The sequence below is a fragment of the Caenorhabditis remanei genome, chromosome II, assembly GCF_010183535.1.
Source record: "Caenorhabditis remanei strain PX506 chromosome II, whole genome shotgun sequence".
In the NCBI taxonomy this organism is placed as follows: domain Eukaryota; kingdom Metazoa; phylum Nematoda; class Chromadorea; order Rhabditida; family Rhabditidae; genus Caenorhabditis; species Caenorhabditis remanei.
In genome coordinates, this window is record NC_071329.1 from 7,729,107 (window position 1) to 7,746,924 (window position 17,818).

General features: G+C 36.5%; 7 protein-coding genes across 7 annotated transcripts; 5 read left to right on the forward strand and 2 right to left on the reverse strand.

The window, feature by feature from the left end:
- Positions 1-6,937: 6,937 nt before the first annotated feature.
- On the forward strand, positions 6,938-8,742 carry GCK72_005167 (uncharacterized protein; the record flags this gene model as incomplete). The annotated part of the gene is made up of 6 exons (XM_003116931.1): positions 6,938-6,991; positions 7,070-7,142; positions 7,191-7,380; positions 7,759-8,167; positions 8,267-8,569; positions 8,614-8,742. The coding sequence occupies 6 exons, from the start codon at positions 6,938-6,940 to the stop codon at positions 8,740-8,742; spliced, it is 1,158 nt and encodes a 385-aa protein (XP_003116979.1).
- Positions 8,743-9,073: 331 nt separating this feature from the next.
- Positions 9,074-10,221, reverse strand: GCK72_005168 (uncharacterized protein; the record flags this gene model as incomplete). The annotated part of the gene is made up of 3 exons (XM_053725062.1): positions 9,074-9,676; positions 9,727-9,900; positions 10,129-10,221. The coding sequence occupies 3 exons, from the start codon at positions 10,219-10,221 to the stop codon at positions 9,074-9,076; spliced, it is 870 nt and encodes a 289-aa protein (XP_053589256.1).
- A 59-nt stretch (positions 10,222-10,280) lies between these two features.
- On the forward strand, positions 10,281-11,838 carry GCK72_005169 (uncharacterized protein; the record flags this gene model as incomplete). Its single annotated transcript, XM_053725063.1, has 5 exons — positions 10,281-10,288; positions 10,784-10,920; positions 10,967-11,002; positions 11,063-11,384; positions 11,433-11,838. 5 exons carry the CDS (start codon positions 10,281-10,283, stop codon positions 11,836-11,838), a joined length of 909 nt encoding a protein of 302 aa, XP_053589257.1.
- Positions 11,839-11,840: 2 nt separating this feature from the next.
- Positions 11,841-12,233, forward strand: GCK72_005170 (uncharacterized protein; the record flags this gene model as incomplete). The annotated part of the gene is made up of 1 exon (XM_053725064.1): positions 11,841-12,233. One exon carries the CDS (start codon positions 11,841-11,843, stop codon positions 12,231-12,233), a length of 393 nt encoding a protein of 130 aa, XP_053589258.1.
- A 1,071-nt stretch (positions 12,234-13,304) lies between these two features.
- On the forward strand, positions 13,305-13,940 carry GCK72_005171 (uncharacterized protein; the record flags this gene model as incomplete). The annotated part of the gene is made up of 1 exon (XM_003117193.2): positions 13,305-13,940. One exon carries the CDS (start codon positions 13,305-13,307, stop codon positions 13,938-13,940), a length of 636 nt encoding a protein of 211 aa, XP_003117241.2.
- Positions 13,941-14,044: 104 nt separating this feature from the next.
- On the reverse strand, positions 14,045-15,637 carry GCK72_005172 (uncharacterized protein; the record flags this gene model as incomplete). The annotated part of the gene is made up of 5 exons (XM_053725065.1): positions 14,045-14,858; positions 14,910-15,216; positions 15,268-15,369; positions 15,419-15,534; positions 15,579-15,637. The coding sequence occupies 5 exons, from the start codon at positions 15,635-15,637 to the stop codon at positions 14,045-14,047; spliced, it is 1,398 nt and encodes a 465-aa protein (XP_053589259.1).
- A 420-nt stretch (positions 15,638-16,057) lies between these two features.
- Positions 16,058-17,570, forward strand: GCK72_005173 (uncharacterized protein; the record flags this gene model as incomplete). The annotated part of the gene is made up of 4 exons (XM_053725066.1): positions 16,058-16,110; positions 16,210-16,358; positions 16,403-16,712; positions 16,757-17,570. 4 exons carry the CDS (start codon positions 16,058-16,060, stop codon positions 17,568-17,570), a joined length of 1,326 nt encoding a protein of 441 aa, XP_053589260.1.
- Between the last annotated feature and the right edge of the window lie 248 nt (positions 17,571-17,818).

The following is a 17,818-nucleotide window of genomic DNA, read 5'->3' on the forward strand; positions in this document are numbered from 1 at the left end:
TCCTTTCAGACTACTCGATTCTGAGCCATATCCATACTCTAAGAACTATCGCCCATTGAAGTTTTCGAAAACTTATTCACATGACCTTCCTATTCTGCCTAAACGGTCAAAACATGTTAAGGAGTATGACGTGTCAAATGATCATACAACAGTGAAGATCCGAACGGAATAAGCAGAAAGGAGGAAGGAAGAAAATGAATGGGTGGAGAAGACGAAAGGAACAATTGGAAAAGACAAAAAATGTTCAGAAATGCATGCAAAATACTAACCAATTCCATATTGAATATAGGCGAATTTGGGTTGGGATTTATGAGGAAAAGGAGATTAGGATTTCTTTTTTTTCGTGTATTGCAACCGAAGAATGTGTTAGCGAGGTGATTGAATAGGGGGTGTGACATAAAGTAATCTTGGCTTAATGGAGGAAATGGAAAATATGAGAAAGACATATTGTATCTGATTTGGTATTTGGCCGAGATTCAATCATGAATAGGGTGACGAAGCAAAAAAAAGAAAACGATATAAAACAATGCACCTCTGGAGGTGCACTGTGTGCCCATATTTGCAGTAGCTCAAAGGCAGATATATTCAGAAAAATTTAACTTTGCATAATGTTCACATGACTCAATTGAAAAACCCCAACGAATTCGAATTCCAAAAAGATGGCTCTTCGAATTCCTTTCGAAAACTTGGTATGTGGTCACGCAAAAAGTGAAATACTGACCAGCAATAAATCACTTAGACGGGCACCCGTTAAATGGGCCTGTTTTGGTCTAAAAATATACTTTTGAAATGACGAAAAGTGATAAAGGGCGACGGCCTAACTTTTAAGGTATCAGGAGATAGTCCGCGACAATTACCGCGATTGAAGAAGGACAGTAGTATCATGCTACTTTAAAACTATTTTCGTTAGAAAAAAGGAAACTTATTCAGTGATACATTTCTTAAGATATCTCTATATTCTTAGTGATCTTTGATTAGCCGATCTACCATTTTCAAAATTTCCGAACAAAACAAATCAAAATACTTGAAATTCAAATCATATTAAAACCATTCCCAAGAACAGAACTATCATTCTTCTTTCATTTTTTCGTTGATTAAAAAAGTCCCATATCCTTTTTCCATTCATCCACATTCGGGCACACAAAAAACTCCAAGAATGGATAAGAAGATACATCATTCTTCCATTTTTTATTATGTCTAGAATATAACAAAAGAGAAAGTCAGAATAACTTATTTCGATCAAAATTTTGTTCGATTTTATGAAAGAAAGTTCTCGAAAAAGATTAGATTTGATATCTGATGCTTGAAATGAAAAAATGGAATCCGAACAAATGTTCGCTCTTGGGGGAAATTAGAAGGATCGAGTTTCAAAAATAGTAATTTCTTTCTAAAGGAAGTTGTCTGAAAGCTTCTTATTTTTGTTGCTTCTTGATGATTCGCCTATTTCCTCTTCGCCCACGAAATTAAAAAACACGGCAACTATTTTGGGATTTGACCCCTCTTAAAATAAAACACGAAACTCTTTTTAGCTCGACGTCTTCTACGTTTTTTGGGAACCTTTGAAACCTTAGAGGGCAATTTGATTCGACACAAAAAGAAAAATGGAACAACATTGCATTTGGGGAAGAAAGTGAAAAACGAGGCAATTGTTCAAAATTTCGTTTGGTGGTACATGTTGTCACCTCTCTACGGACAAATCAATCAACGTTTTGAACCTTAACCTTTCGTGTTCAGAGTTCGAACATTGCAAGAAAAAGAATACAAACTACGACAAAGTGTATATATTACGTCCAACATTCTTTCAAGATAACTGGATTCTTTGCAACGGCTCGAGGAAAGTTGTTGTTGCTCAATCATTGACTAACTCGAAACCTCTCCATTAAGTAATTCGAAAAAAGACCTCAAATTTATCTTTTTTTAATAAGAACATTTACTCTTGTATGTTAATTTCTGAAAATGTAAAATTGACTGGTTTCAGAACGACTTCTTGGTAATACTAGAATTTCTAGTCCGCCATGCAGACAACTTTTTACTGTCCGCTCCTTACTAAATATGCTGCATAATCTTGCATAAGACTCTCCTTAAATAGCATGAAAAATCATAAAAGGATTAGCAGAAAGGGGATTAGAAGGGTCATAGATTCAAGACTAAGGCATGTTTCCAGGTTGTTGTGAGATAATCTGGAGCGGGACCGGATATTTGGATAATGAATTCTTGGAACAGAAACTGTGATCAAACCTATAATTGAATTAGGAGTAAGTGGGGAGAAAGAGGGGCTCGAGGAGGCGTGGAGAAGCGAAGTAATACTGTAGCTGTTATGCAGAAACATGATAAGGAAGATTTAGGATGTTTAGAAATAAAGATCTTCTGTGCGAGATCACTCTGGAAACAACTTATCGGAAACGGCTGGTCAGCCACAAACGAAGATTTGCAACCTACAGTATCTTACAGTTAGAGTAAAGCATTCATGGAGATGTTTTGATCTGAATTTGTTCAGACGCACTCTAACATTTCTGGAAATTGATGAACAAAAAAGATAATTCTCAAAACAAAACAGATCCAAATTGTAAGCTTCTGAAGCTTGTGAGACCTGACCTACCCGTATAAGTAATGACCCTAGCTGATGACGTGACAATAAACACCTAACAACGTCAAACCCTCCTATTTTTCAATCATGAGATAGGTGTTTAGTTACTCCACGCCCCCTTTTCACCTATACTTTTTCAATTATCCACGCAATTTCCGGACACTTTTTGGAATAAAAGACTAAAAATACTAACGGATTATTATTTTGAGTCAAGTTCCAAAAACCAACAAAGACGTCAAAAGGAATTGTTCAATTTCATTGGGTAACTAATAAATAACAACAATTGGTTACTATTATTGGTATTATTGGAACGGACAAAATGTCGTGGATTGTTACATAAAAATGTAGTTTTGTTTCGTTTCTCTTTTTGGTCGGATCGAGAAAAAAACGAGAGAGAGAGTGGTCCCGAGATGCTGCTAGACCAAAACTTTCATTGTCAAAATTCATGAATTTCAAAGAACATTTCGTTTTTCTGACGCGTCAACGAGATATATTGATGACAAGAAAAGAACCTAGAAACGCGATGAAAATGAGCGAAAAAGTGGAAATGGGCGGAGTCTTTTGAAGGGTGCACAATCAAATGGATGGGTAGTTTTTAGAGAAAATGAATGAGAAACTGAAAAAAGGGAATACGCAGAGGAAAAAGAAGTGGAATGGATGATGTTGGACAGTTTTATTGAGTTCTTTACGAGCATGAAGTGAATGAAGAATGATGATGGAATCCTTGGTGGAAAAAGTAGAAAAAGATGTAGGGGAAAAAAAGACGACGACGTGGGTATTCAAAAGTTGTATGAAGAATCTAGAATCGAGTTGGGGAAAGGAAGAAAAGATGATTCATAAGGAATCGAAGAGTAGGTTTCAAGAAGTTTCGAAACGTGAATTACAAATGAGACCTTTGAGGGCAGAGTTGAAAAATTCACTCTATTTAGAATTAACAATTCAGACTGTTCATTTCATATGAATAACTATACTATCTCGGGAAACGGCACATAGGAAACAATAAAAAATAATTGTTGAATTGCTAGCTGCAAAGCCCATCAGTCATATTTATGTGTGTCATTCATGTTATTGGACATACCGTAATCAAGTTCTGATCACAGAACCGTCTCTTTTGGAAATAAGACGAGACACCTTTCATTTTTCTCAACGACTAAAGAATATACGTAGATGAGTTCTATTCATGAAAGCTCAAAACCAGGTAGTTAGGCAATCCAAGCATCCGAATAACGATGATAATAGCTAACTAAGTAAGGGATTACGCCTCGGTTCCCCTAAAAATGTAGTTAAACGTGCAAAAATCTATAAGGAAGTTTTCAAAAATAGATCGTCGTGTTGATGAGATGGTCAATATATGGATGAGGTTGCCGTTGTCAGATTAAACTTGAACTTGAACTTGACGACTTGGATTTAAAAAGTATACCGTCCGAAAACCTGAAGAGTTCTCTAACTACAACTGACCCATAAAGAGAAGTTATTGCAAAACAGAATTCCGAATTCCAATGTTATTTTCTACTTGTTCAGCTTTTTCTATTCCTGGAATAAGTTCTTTATATGCATCATTCGAGACGGGAATATATGAAAAGGAAGAGATGTTCATGTTCAATAGACAAGGTCCAAAAAAGTGTTTTCCTTCTCCTTTCCGTTCTTCGGAGCAATTGATGTGTACTGCTCTCGATGCTCCCAACGGAGATGAAAATACTTTTCTTCTTCCGCAAAAAACTTCTACGTCTACTGTACTAGAAAACGGAAACTGGGGATAAGTGGGAGGAAGAGGAAACATTTCAAATATGTTATTTATGCATTTCTAGGTATCCAGCAAGAAAACATATCCCCAGCTTTCAAATTTAATCGTGTTAATGTGGTGCACATTCTTTTTTCTCACATTTATATTGCCTTGCTACGTAACAATTTCCCCCCGCACAAACCAACAACTATGGGGTTTGGATTGGGATCGGAACGTGCAATTCGAATGGAATAAAGAAGGAAATAAAAGAAATTCAGAGAACGGACCAATGGGAAGATCAAAGGTTCATATGGTTGCGGATAGCGAGGAATTTTTGAAGAGCATATGTGTCAGAGAGATCAAAACTCATAATAGCTGATATCTCGAGGATGTTGACATTCCGGGTAGATAACTACAAAATGCCAAACAAAGTTAAGAATATATTACCATCAAATTTCTTTCAGGTATCACTAAGATCTAGTTCTTTTTGCTCCCGATCGGGTCTATTATCTACAAGACATCGCTAGAGGAAGTAGAATGCCATCAGGAACTAAACCGACCCATTGGAGCTGGGTGTCATGGTCCCACTCAAATCATTCGGCCAACTTTAATAAGATCATAAACATTGAACTTTCAGTCTTCCTCTCTTTTTGCCGCACCAAATGTTCTTCTAAACGATAACAAACTGTGTAACCACCTTGAGTGCAAATTAATCTGAAAGTCGGAAGTCAGGCGCGCCCACCGAACTAAAGAAACTATCAAACAGTCTGCGCTCCACGTGACTTTACCATGTGATTCAGCAGAACTTTCCGCTCGTAAAACTACCTGACGGGAGGCAGAATGACGTCTTGAACAGATTCTGAAATTACACACTTTTCAAAATCTCGTGCTGCATACAGCCTTCATTTGTACTTCTTTTCTACCATAGATCTTTCAATGAAACTTCCAAAGATCTTGTTTTCTAAAACTGAAATAACCCAGATTCCCATGCACTTAGGATGTGAGAACTTGAAGATTTTCATAAAAAGTTGATTAGAATAAGAAGATAATCTCATTCTTTTTTAGTTCATCGGACAGAATCTTGCTCTTTCTTTGTTTCTCCTTCGGCATGTCGAACTCGAAAAACAAGAACTATTTGCTGTCTAGTCCTAGATTCTTGTCCTTATTCTTTCTCTTTTTTCTTGTCTTTTCTTTCGTTTTTGATTTATTTATAATTCACAATCTCATGAATTCTTAAAAGATGATGATGATGTGGGAAAGGGGAATTGGGGAGAAGAAAATGAAAAGAAGCCGCCCGTTTGATTGTGGATAACGGAAACATCCATCAACCCAATCTATCCTCCTTTCTCACTAATTACCCTTTCTTATCTTTATCATAATCGCATTTCGATTTCATTTAAACGCCGACCGCCTCTCAATTTGCAGGAAAACGTGAACATTCGTTCACTTTCTTCCGTCGCTCCCTGTTTGTAACATGTTGTAAATTTCTCTGGAGTTTCAGTGTTCTAGAAATCAGAGGACTGTAGGATACTGTTACTAGGCAGTGTTTCAAATAAAGTGTACAGTCCTATTCGAAGTGGATAAAACTGATTTCAAACATTTAGATTATTTTCTTTCTAAACTTTTCATTCAGTTTGGCTTCTGAAACACACAGTTTTATTTACTCCGGGTCCCATCATTCTACAGCATCACATTGCATTTTTAATTTCAAGTATGTGAACAAAATCTCAGTGAGCAGTTTCCCACCTGAATACTCCTTGTTTTCTATATCCCCATGTGTCAGTGTACGCCTTCAAAACCGCATGCTCGCAATAATAACACCTTGTGAAAAAACGAGCGTGCTTCTCTAGAGAGCACTTGGATGAAATTGCATCTATTTGTAGATTCATCCTGTTTTTGATTTTACTGTGTTTATTGTTTCACTACTCATCAACACAGCAAAATCTGAACATGAAATTTATAGCAAGAATCTTCCTCAACCTTCTTAATTCAATTATCTAATTATAACAAAACACTGGACAGATTTCAGTTTGGAATTACATAAGGCAAACCATTTTCAAATTCTCATTCTAGTGAGTATTTTTTGTGGAAAATAGGAATATAATTCTATATAACTCTGCCCTCAAACTTCCTTTTTTATTTACAGTTTTAGCCTACCGTAAAAACTGTAATAAAGGCGCTTGCGCCTCTATTTTTCAACCTTTGTTTGCAGATGCGCCTCTATTACAGGGGCGCTTCTAATAGAGGGTGCGCCTCTAATAAAAGGGCGCTTCTATTACAGTTTTTACGGTACTTTAAGAAATACTTCAGCTACTGATATGAGCTGTGATATTCACAATAGTCTAGCCTTATTCGAGCTCTGTCTATACCTGTTTTCATAAACATCCAAATGCCAAAATCGTACTCATCAATTAAAAGCTCACCTCTTCTTATTCTTTCTCTCTCCTCAATTCTTCTGTGTATTTGCGCGTGACAGTGTTTACGTACTCCTCTCTCCTCGTACCAATCGCTTCATCTCCGTCTAGTACGAATGGTTGTTTGCAGGGAGTCACACATTCTTTCTCAATAAAAGAACACAACAAGTAATCCATTGATTCATTTGCTAAACAAGAAGTAAACAAATCAAAATGAGCGATAATATTCCCGAGCCAGAGCATCCACAGGAGATTCGAGAGTTCGATGTGAGTATTTTTATTCCAATTTAGAGCATTGAATCATTGAAAAAAAGAAAAACCAAAATACAAATGTATTTATTTCAGAGAGAACTCGACGCCCTCTCAATTTCTTGTGCATGTGACCAACCATCTCTTGTTCCCACCCGATTATTTGACAGTACGATTTAATTTTTTCAATTTCTGAGCTTCAGCTAAACATTTGAAGGTCCCACAAAGCATAGTGCTCCCCAACTGATCGATAATGGTGCAGCTGATGTTCCAGCATTCGATTTTCAAGTGTATACTCAACCAAGAACAACGCGGACCGAAGGAATGTTGAAATTGGAGATTCCGAGTTTTCCAAACTTGAAATCCAAAGTTAGCACACCTTTTCAATACATTGGGAGTCTGCCTTGGTGAGTTTTTCTATAAATAAAAAAGACAAAAAATGTTATTGCGGAAAAAACTGATTTTCTCGAAACTATTATGTTTCTAATTTTTCAAGTTGATGTGTTCTAATTATAATCTTGACATCTTTCAAAACAGGCAATATTCAGAATTTGAGTATACTTCATCTTAAAAATCTATCAACAATATTTTGACAATTCAGAAAAAAAACTGGTACAAAAACTAGTCACGCAACGGATTATTACCTAGAATTAATATTCTTTTGAATTGTTGATAGTACAGAACGAACATCTAGTTGGGTAGCTGTTTCTGTGAGGAAAACTCCCTAAATGTACGCATTCACACGTCCAACTTTTAATAATTCTTCCAAGCAACTATATTTACAGGAGACTTGCCGCCAAAACCGAGAAATCCAAACGGACATCTGACGCGAAGTTCTTCTCAGTTTACATCGATTGTAATCCTGACTCAGAATCCACACTTTGGTCATGTGATGCTGTCGTGGAGTTCCGATTAGTTTCCCGGAATCGGACAATTCCTGCTTTCTCTCGACAATTCACCAACAAATTCAACTACAATTCAAATAATTGGGGTTTTCCGTCTTTCATGGCCTGGGAAGAAGTGAACAATTCAAATTTTGTGCGGAACGATACAGTGACAGTCACTGCACGTGTTGTTGTTCAAAAGGTGTTGGGTGTCAGGAACACGCCGAAGTATGACTTCGGGCAGATGCAAATGAACATTTGTGACATGACACTCATTATCAATAAGCAGAAATTGTTTGTCAATAAGGCGGTGAGTCAGCAATCATAATTACATATTTAGAACGAATAGACTGTTGTAAATATGCTCCATTGAAACTTTTGATAAACTCAACTAATTGTTTCCTTTCAGTACCTTGCTCTCTACTCTCCCGTCTTTTATGCAATGTTCTTCTCCAATTTCCAAGAGCGAGAGAAAACTCAAATCGAACTTGAAGATGTGATTCTTGAAGAATTCCGAGAGCTTCTCAATGTCATCTATCCATGTCATAAGCCAGTTACAGCAGAAAATGTGGAATATCTTTTGGAGTTAGGAGACAAATATGAGATACAATACGTGATGGATGAGTGCGAAAGGTTCCTTGTTAGCAGTGAAGACATTGTTCCAATCACCAAACTGATGTGGGCGGATCAATATTTATTGGCAAAGCTGCAGGTCAGTAGAATCTCAGGCTACAATTGTTATCACAATCTTTTCAGGACAGCTGTCTCCGAAATATCAAAAGTGTCGCAGAAGTGAAAGCTATCCGGACAACAGAGGAGTTTAAGAATATCAGTGACACAACTAAAGCAGCACTTTTGGATAAAATACTGAAGATCATCAATTGATTTTGCTTGTGAATTATATCGTCTACCTTGGTTTTTTTAATCTAGCATGCATCTCACTCTCACATTTTTTCATTTTCGATAAACGCTTTTGGAAAACATTTAGTAACTAATCATTCGAAAAGGTAACTGAAATGAGAACAATGGAATGGATCATAATAAAAGCCTGACGAAGAACAATGTCGATTAGATACTACTCCAGCCAGATTTCCTCTTACAGTACCAAAATCAGTGTTGAGGAAAAGGTATCAAAAAACAAAACTTTCAAAATAATACCAGCAGATTTGCAGACGATGTTTTTGACATTTATCGGTCCATGACAATTAATTCCTCTTTAACGCTCCCCTTTCTTAATGTGCTCTCTCTTCTCGCGACATTTCACCCTATAACAATCCGAATCATATGGTTTATCATCCATCAGATAGAACTCTAAGTTGGGAAGTGGACGTTTACACGACGAGCAAGTGAAACAGTGGGGGTGCCAGAAACGATCCAGAGCCAAAAGGAGTTTGCCGACGACGAGAGTTGCCATGCATCCAGCACACTTCGGATTGTTCTTTTGGACGAAGCATTGGAGACAGTAGACGTGGTTGTCGGCCGCCTGGAGACGGTTCATGGTAACGAGAGCCTCACTTTCAAGAGATTTATGACACTGTTCACATTGACGACGATCCGATGAGACGACTTGATCATTCCGTCCGTGTGCTTCCATCAGAGCACCGTCGATTATCTTATCCTCAGCTACAGAAACTGGTTGTGGCGGGTTTTGGTGTTGCTGATCCATGAGATTTGGTTCAGGGTTTTTATGGTAGAGCTCTTCATCATTGCGACTTTGCCAGTTTTCACCTCGTGGATTGCTCGAACAAGCTCCTTCGTCACCCGCTAAACTACTCACCAGACTTTGTCGAGTTTGGGAGTTAGAAGAACTCGGAGCATTCTGAAAGTGAAAGATAAATAGGTTTATTCGATAAAAGATAGATTTCATACATTACTGATATCTGTCATTTCTTCGTCAGATTGAATATTTTCCTCCTCGAATTCTGATTCATAACGTTCCACTTCATCAGACTCTTTTTCTTTTCTTTTTGAACTTGTTCTCCTATTTTTTTCCTTTTTTCCAGAACCTTTCTTCCTAGGTTTTCCATATGCAGTTGGATATACCTAAAGGTAATAAAATGAATTATTTTTAATAACAATTCCTCACATAGTCTTCATCGTTCTGATCTTCTTCTTATTCATCTGATGACACTACTTCCACTTTTTTGCTTCTTTTACCTTTTTTCTCTGGTTTTGGAAGTCTGCATATTCTCGGAAAACGCTGTTAATCAAGTAGAGCTTTCTGAAAAAATAATTGAAAACATTCCAGAAAAAACCTGAAATAGATCTTACAAGTTCTGCTTCTTCCTTCTCTTTCTGAGCTTGCAATATTATAACGAACGGCTTCTTCCTTAAAAAATGGACCTGGATCACAGTTGCTTTCATTTATTTAAAACTTCTGTTTTTGAAGATCCCTGTTTTTATTGTCAGTTATTGGTGGTTCTATGGCAATGTGACTCTGAAAATTACTAAATGGTAGTTATCCAATCCTTCGATTGACATGAATTTATAGTTTGCTACTCTTTGACACATTTTTATTGAGATTTCAATGTTCTTAAACGCATAATCCCTGTCATAAATTGAAAGTTTTCTCCACATATGTTTTCATTTATCAAATCTCACATAAATCAAAAAAATCACATAAATCAAAAGAAATCTCAGTTTGTGATAAATCAAAAAATCTGATAAATCAAACCGATGTTCGTGATGAGTCATGTGTTTTTATTGTGACCTCCTTTCCCCGTGGCATTATTTATCTGTATGCCATTTATCTTCATTTTTTCACTGTGCGATACCGTTTTCTTTTTTTTCTTCTTCTTCTTATCAATCACTGCTTTCCAATTGATAAATGTCATCAGATAGGAACAGATCAACACAACCACTTCTCAGTAGCCAGTTGTTAAGTTTCAGTTTTCACTGATGCGAGTTCTAATAAACATAATTTCAGTTCGGATGTTGAGCATAACACTGCCGTTCAGTTCAAAAAATACAACAATTTGATATTTTGCTTCATTATTCTGGCAGTATGTGCACCGTTAGCATATATTCTTGGTCAATTATTTCTCAAATACATTGAAAGTGAAGGTATTCTGATGTATGGATAATCTATTTACCTATTTTATTTTTTAAGACTTCAATACAAGCAGAGAGAAGATCAGTTATGAAGGTATCGACACTCTCTTACAGAAGGTTTTGTGTCATGTATATGTATTACTGTATTTTACAGACGGCGTCGTCTCAGATCAACCATTCACGAATGATTGTAAAAACAGAATCGTGGGGTACCACATCAACTGGGAAACCCCTACAATCTCTGTTAACCAACTACGAAAACTTACTCATGTCATACTTCGTTATGTCAAAATTCACCCAAACCGAACAATTCAATTTGTCGGAGATAAAACCGACAAAAAATTTGCGGAGATCAAAAGAGCGGCCAGGAAGGTGAATCCTCAATTAAAAGTGATGATTGGAGTAGGTGATTGGGATAGTCTAGGGCAATCTCAAAGTTCAATTACATCTCTGATCAAGAACAAGGAAACCAAAAGGTAGGTTGTCGTAGTCGAATGGATAGAAACGAGGATTTTTCATTTCAGAGTTATACAATCAATAACTTCTTTTGTTGCACTTCACGACATCGACGGAATTGATGTATTCTGGACTTACTCATGGCGACGGAGGCCATCTGAACACATTCAATTCATAAACGAACTCAGGGAAAAACTGACGAAAGTTGAAGTTAGAAACGGACTACAGAAGCGATTCGTTATAAGTCTGGCTCTTCCTGCATACATTCTAAATAACGAATATCGACATCATTTGAATAATGTCATCAGCTATGTTGACTTTATCACTCCTTTTTTCTACAACTTACCCGGTCTAAACCATGGAAAGTTAATAAAATTCATCGGACCAACTTCGCCATTATACGGAGGAAATAGAGGAAACGTCGACGAAACGATGAAATATTACGCATGTACAACAAAAAACCTAATAAACTGAATATGGGAGTCTTGTTCTATGGAACATACTGGCATAATGTATCACTGCCTTTCGACAACACTGGTGATATATGGACACCGACTGATAACACAGCACATCAACTAGCATGGAGAGATTTTAAAAGAAGTGGATGGTCTTCAAACACTATTTCTTGGCATGAACAATCAAATACTTCATACATATGGAATACAGAAACAAGAACCTTTCTCGGATTGGAAACAGAACAAAGTTTACGATTGAAAATGATGTACGCAAATGACAATAATATAGGAGGGATTGCAATATGGGCAATAGATCAAGATGATGATGAAAACACTCTTCTGAATGTTGTTGTCAAAGAGACGAAATGCCTAAAAGTGGAGTTCAATGAAGTGGAATATAGTTGTGATGATTAGACTCCATTTTTCTACTTTTTTTCATTTGCAATATATTAATTTTATTTGGTTTTTGTATCAATTCACATACACCACCGACTGAAACTGAACAACATATCGAAATTTTCCGACCAACACTCAAGGTAGTTGGTCACCTAAAACAAAAATAAACCAGTTATTCGGTTTGATTATCTTCAAAATTACCCGATTATTTGATAAACAGCCACCGAAACAATTATTTTCTTTTGTTCTCATGAATACTGCTCCTGAAAAAGTGACGGTTTTGCCGGCCAGGTTAGTGGATTATATTTGAAATGGTTTCTATTAATTGTTCTCTTGTCAGAAATGTCCCTCTACCTATGAAATTTCTGCGCCAACATTGCAGTACTCTCGCTTTTCTGTGCACTGTTTTTGTGATGGCTGGGCTAATTGCTCTTGGAGGAACCGCAATATTGTTTTTGTTTTATGGAGAAACAACCGGTGCGTAGAATCCACAAGGTTCGAGACACCTTAACTTTTTATGCAAAACCCTATTTTCAGAAACTCAGTCATCACATGTACACCTGAATTCTTATGTCATACCAGCTGTTGCTTGCGGTAAGAGAATAATGAGTTATCAAAGAGGATGGGAAGCTCCGATTGAACTGCGACAACTCAAAAAATTGACACACTTGGTTTTCGCATTTGTTAGTATGAACTCAAATGGAGATGTCTCAATTTCAACTAATCAAATGAGAGCTTCTCTGTTGGATATGAAAACAAAAGGAAGGAATGTAAATAAGAATTTGAAAATAATGGTTGCGATTGGAGGGGCTGGAGGTTCGCAACATTTTTCTTCGGTGATATCAGAGAGCAGAAAACGAAAGTAAGTATTTTTCAGCAAACTTCGTTGAAAATATTCTGATTTCCAGAAATTTCATCGAGTCAATTTCTTCCTTTTTCGTCATACACCAAATCGATGGAATTGACATTTACTGGATTTGGCCAGAAGGGAAAGATAGTGACAATATTGTTGAATTCTTAAAAGAACTGCGAGAGAGACTAACTATCCTAGCCCAGTCGGAAAACAGATCAAACTCATACGTAATAAGTATGGTGATACCTCGGAGACCGTCGTTGTTGGAGGACCTGAAACGATTAGATGAGGTTTTGGAGTATGCTGATTTCCTAAATGTTCTGACCTTCGATTATTTTGGACCTACTTGGTACCCAGAAACCGGTCCAGTTGCCCCTTTATTCTCTGGAGCAAAAGGAAATGAAAAATGTAATGTGGATTACACGATGAAATATCTAACATGCCAAACGAAGAAACCGAATCAGTTGAACATGGCAGTGGAGTTTGTAGGCAGATATTGGAAGAATGTCAAGGAACGAATAGAAGAATCTGATGATATGTGGAGGATATCCGAGCCAGTGAATGGAACAATTCAAGGAGAAACATTTTCATGGAAGACTCTTGAATCAGGAGCATTTGATAAAACATCAGCAGTATGGCATGATGCATCAAAAAGTTATTATATTTGGATACCTGAAAAAGAGACATTTGTGACATTCGAAGGAGAACGAAGTTTGATGGAAAAGATGAATTACGCGAAGACGAACAATTTCGGAGGAATCATTATTTGGACAGTTGGATCAGATGACGATGAAGACACTCTTCTGAATCTTGTTTCGTCTTATAAGTTTTGCACAAATGAGGATAAAAATTACATTAGATATGAATGTTAGTTGAAACGCTTCTAAAGGTTTTTTACACCACAACTTGGTTCAAATGTAAATTGTATAACTTTATTTATTAAAAAATAAATGCTACGAGATCAGTAAACATCAAATCAAAAATCACAAATGAAATTAATTGTGTCTCCACTTCCTCCTTCGCATAACTCGGTCGACGACACTAAATTCAAAAGAGTATTTTCATCATCATCAGCTCCAAGAGCCCACATGTAAACACCTCCGATGTTGCTATTAACTGCATAATCCATTTTCTCTTTCAGACTTCTTTCATTCTCAAAAACGAAGAACATTCTCTCTTTCGGCTTCCAGATATACGGGATTCTTGTTTCTTCATGCCACATCGCTTCAGACTTGTTCCAACCTTCTCTTCCCAAATTTTTCCACGGAACAAACATTCCTCGTGCTTCACCATTCTTCAACTCCGCAGTCTTCCACATTTCATTCGAGTCATCAATTACGTTCATCCAATATCGTCCATAAAATGAAACTGCCATATTCAACTTATTAGGTTTCTTGGTTTTACATATCAGATATCTCATCGTTTCATCCACATTTCCTCGTTGTCCACCATACAATGGAGCGTTTGGGCCGACTATTGCACCTCTTCGACCACCCCATGGTCCATAATAATCGTAAGCAACAATATTTATGAAGTCCACATAATCCAAAAATCCATCGATCTTGAAATAACTTTCAAAGTTATTCGGCCCGCTTGGTACGACGACACTCAACAGAAAAGGATCTTTTCTAGATTTAGATTTTGACAGTTCTGTTAGTTTTGTTCTGAGCTGCTTGATGAGTTCAGTATAATTTGATATATCTTCTTCTCCCTCTGGCCAGTTCCAAAATAAGTCAACGCCATCCAGTTGATATCTCGAGATGAAAGATATTATTCCATTTATGAAAGTTCTGAAATAGAATATTATAACTCGTTAGTCAAAAAAATCAATTCATGCTTACTTCCTTTTCTCCAAATCCGCAACAACTTCCGAATAGTATTGGGAATTCAAATGCCCACCAATTGCAAACATCACCTTCATATTCAAATTCTTCCCTTTCGCTGTTTTCTTCATATTCAAGAAGTCTCTCCTCTGCTCACTACTGTGATAGTTCACTTCTCCTGCAGCATTCATCGTAACGTTTGTGAAAATGAGATGTGTCAGTTTTCTCAATTGTTTATCTGTTATTTTACGAGGTTCCCATTCAGTATAGTAACCAACAATCCGTTTTCCACATGTAGCTGCAGGCGGTTCGTCTGGTTGGGCTGCTGAAATTGTTTTTATAAATTTTAATAAAATATTAAAACAGAAGAACTCACTAGTGTGTGAACTCAATGTGGTGTCAGTAACATTGCTTGGAATAACTACTTGCTGCATTACAGAAGCAACAGTTTCTACATTATCCTGAAATCCGAAAGGATCTGAAAATATTGATTTCAATTATTCAGTTTTTCAAATAAAGCTTCTAACTTCCAAAAAAATGTATCACGATTTCCGAAATCACAAAATCAATCGGCGCACACACGACAAGAATCGCCAAACCAACAAGCCAAGTTGAGCATCGACTTTTACATTTTTGATCATCTCTGAAAAAACATGTAAATAAAACATCAACAAAATAAAAACTCACGAAACAGTTCGGTTGATCAATGGATTGTCTCTATTGTTATTATTTCTTCTAGATGGCATTGATTTTGAAGAGAGAAATAGAGAAATAGAAAATAAAAGAAATTTGAAGTGCTATTCGATTGTTGGCCGTCATGAAAGATGATAAATGACCAGAGTAATCGAAGAAAGATAGTCATTACGACTTGCTGACAACAAGGAAAATGGTCTACATCGAAAATTAGAAAAAGAAAATATAGTTTGTCAATAATCGTTCACCTCTTACCTATTGAAATCTCAGGTCAAAATGAATCACCCACTCGAAAAAGACAAATAACAAAAGTGTTCTCTAAGGAAGAAATGAGTGATTGATAACACAAATCAGGTTTTCTCCTCTCTGATTAATTTTACTATTAGCAATAGATTTCTTCAGTTTGTTACTCAAATCTCTTCTGGTATCATTATCATTCTCAAATTTGCTTCAATTTGGTACTGTCCACTGAAATGTCAACTCGAGAAAACCAACTTGATGAGCCACTTCTACCATTTAGAACCAGGTATGAAGCTGATCAAATTATTGACAGATAAAAAATATACGAACATTTGATATAATTTTTAAATTATAGACAACTGAACCAAGTCAGAAATTTGTTCAGCTTCAGTTCCAGTAATGACCCTCTCGATAGAGCTGGATGCTGCAAGGCAACTACAGTAATTCTCATTGTTCTGTTTGTTTGTGGAGTTTTGGCACTTGGATTATCTGCAATCGTTTGGAAAGTTTATGATGATTTTGATGGTGATAAAAGTGAGTGTTCTGGATTTTTAGGTACATCTTACAACATCTTCCAGACCATACGACAACTACTACTCCAGTGTCTCCGGTTTGCAATAAAAGAATTGTTGGATTTTTCAGCAATCACCAGACCAAAGACATCACAAAGATTCAACTCGAGAAGCTAACGCATGCTGTTTTTTCCTATATGCTACTATTTCCGAACGGAACAATTCAATTCAAAAATGACAAGGCAAGACAAAGATTTTCTGGTTTAAAAAACAAAGCAAGAAATACGACCTTGAATGTGAAACTTTTGATTTCAATTGGTGGTCCGGATAACTTTGAGCACTTTTCAGAGGTCATAATGGACCCGAAGAAACAAAGGTAAGATTATGACAGTTTTATTTTCTCAAAATAGTTGATTTCAGAACACTCACAGAATCGATCATCTCATTCCTTAAAGAACAACAAACCAATGGAGTTGACATATTCTGGAAATGGCCGAAAGAAACCGATAAATTTCAATTCACAGAGTTTTTAAAGAATTTGAAAGAGACTATGAAAGAAGAAGGAAACCAATACACCCTATCCATAACTGCTCCAGCAGCTGGAATTAAACACTGGACTTCAGGTTTTGATGTAGATGAAATAGTCGAAGTTGTAGACTTCATAAATGTGCTGACTATGGACTACTATGGACCATGGCTGAACGAGTATGGGACTCCTACTGGTCCAATTGCTCCATTGTATTCAGGAGTTGGAGATAGAAAAAACTTCAACGTGGACTATACAATGCATTATTACTCATGTGAAACAAAACAACCGGAGAAGTTTAATATTGTGATCCCATTTTTTGGGAGGTTATGGAAGAATGTGAAGGGTGCGGTTGAGCAAGGAAAGGAAGCATTCAGAGATGTGCACTTAAAGGATAATACAACAGAAGGTGATCCCTACATGTCGAGATGGACTGTCGAGCATGAGGGATGGAAAATAACACCTTCTACTTGGGATGAAGACTCCAAGAGTTCTTATATCTACGATGCAGATGCTAAAACGTACTTGACATTTGAAAACGAACGAAGTTTAACAGCAAAGATGAATTTTGTGAAAGAGAAAAATTTAGGAGGAGTTTGGATTTGGGCAGTGGATATGGATGACGTCAAAAATAGTCTCCTAAACACAATAACTTCAGATGGAATGTGCTCTGATAGTACTGAAGATAGTTTTAAATACAATTGTTAACTCCTTTTTAATATAGCAACATCGAAGAAGTGTATAATTTTTACATTGTCTCAATAAAAAAATTATATCATCTTGAAACGCTTTACTTTATTCCTAATTTTTAATAAATGGAAATGAAATAAACACTGAAAAATATGGAACGAATGATAAGAACAGGTCGAATTCTCAAAGCAACTTTGTGTAGATTGATTCCCATTTTTGACAATATCAGACCATCATTGCTGGCTAGACTAAAGTTTATCAATTAA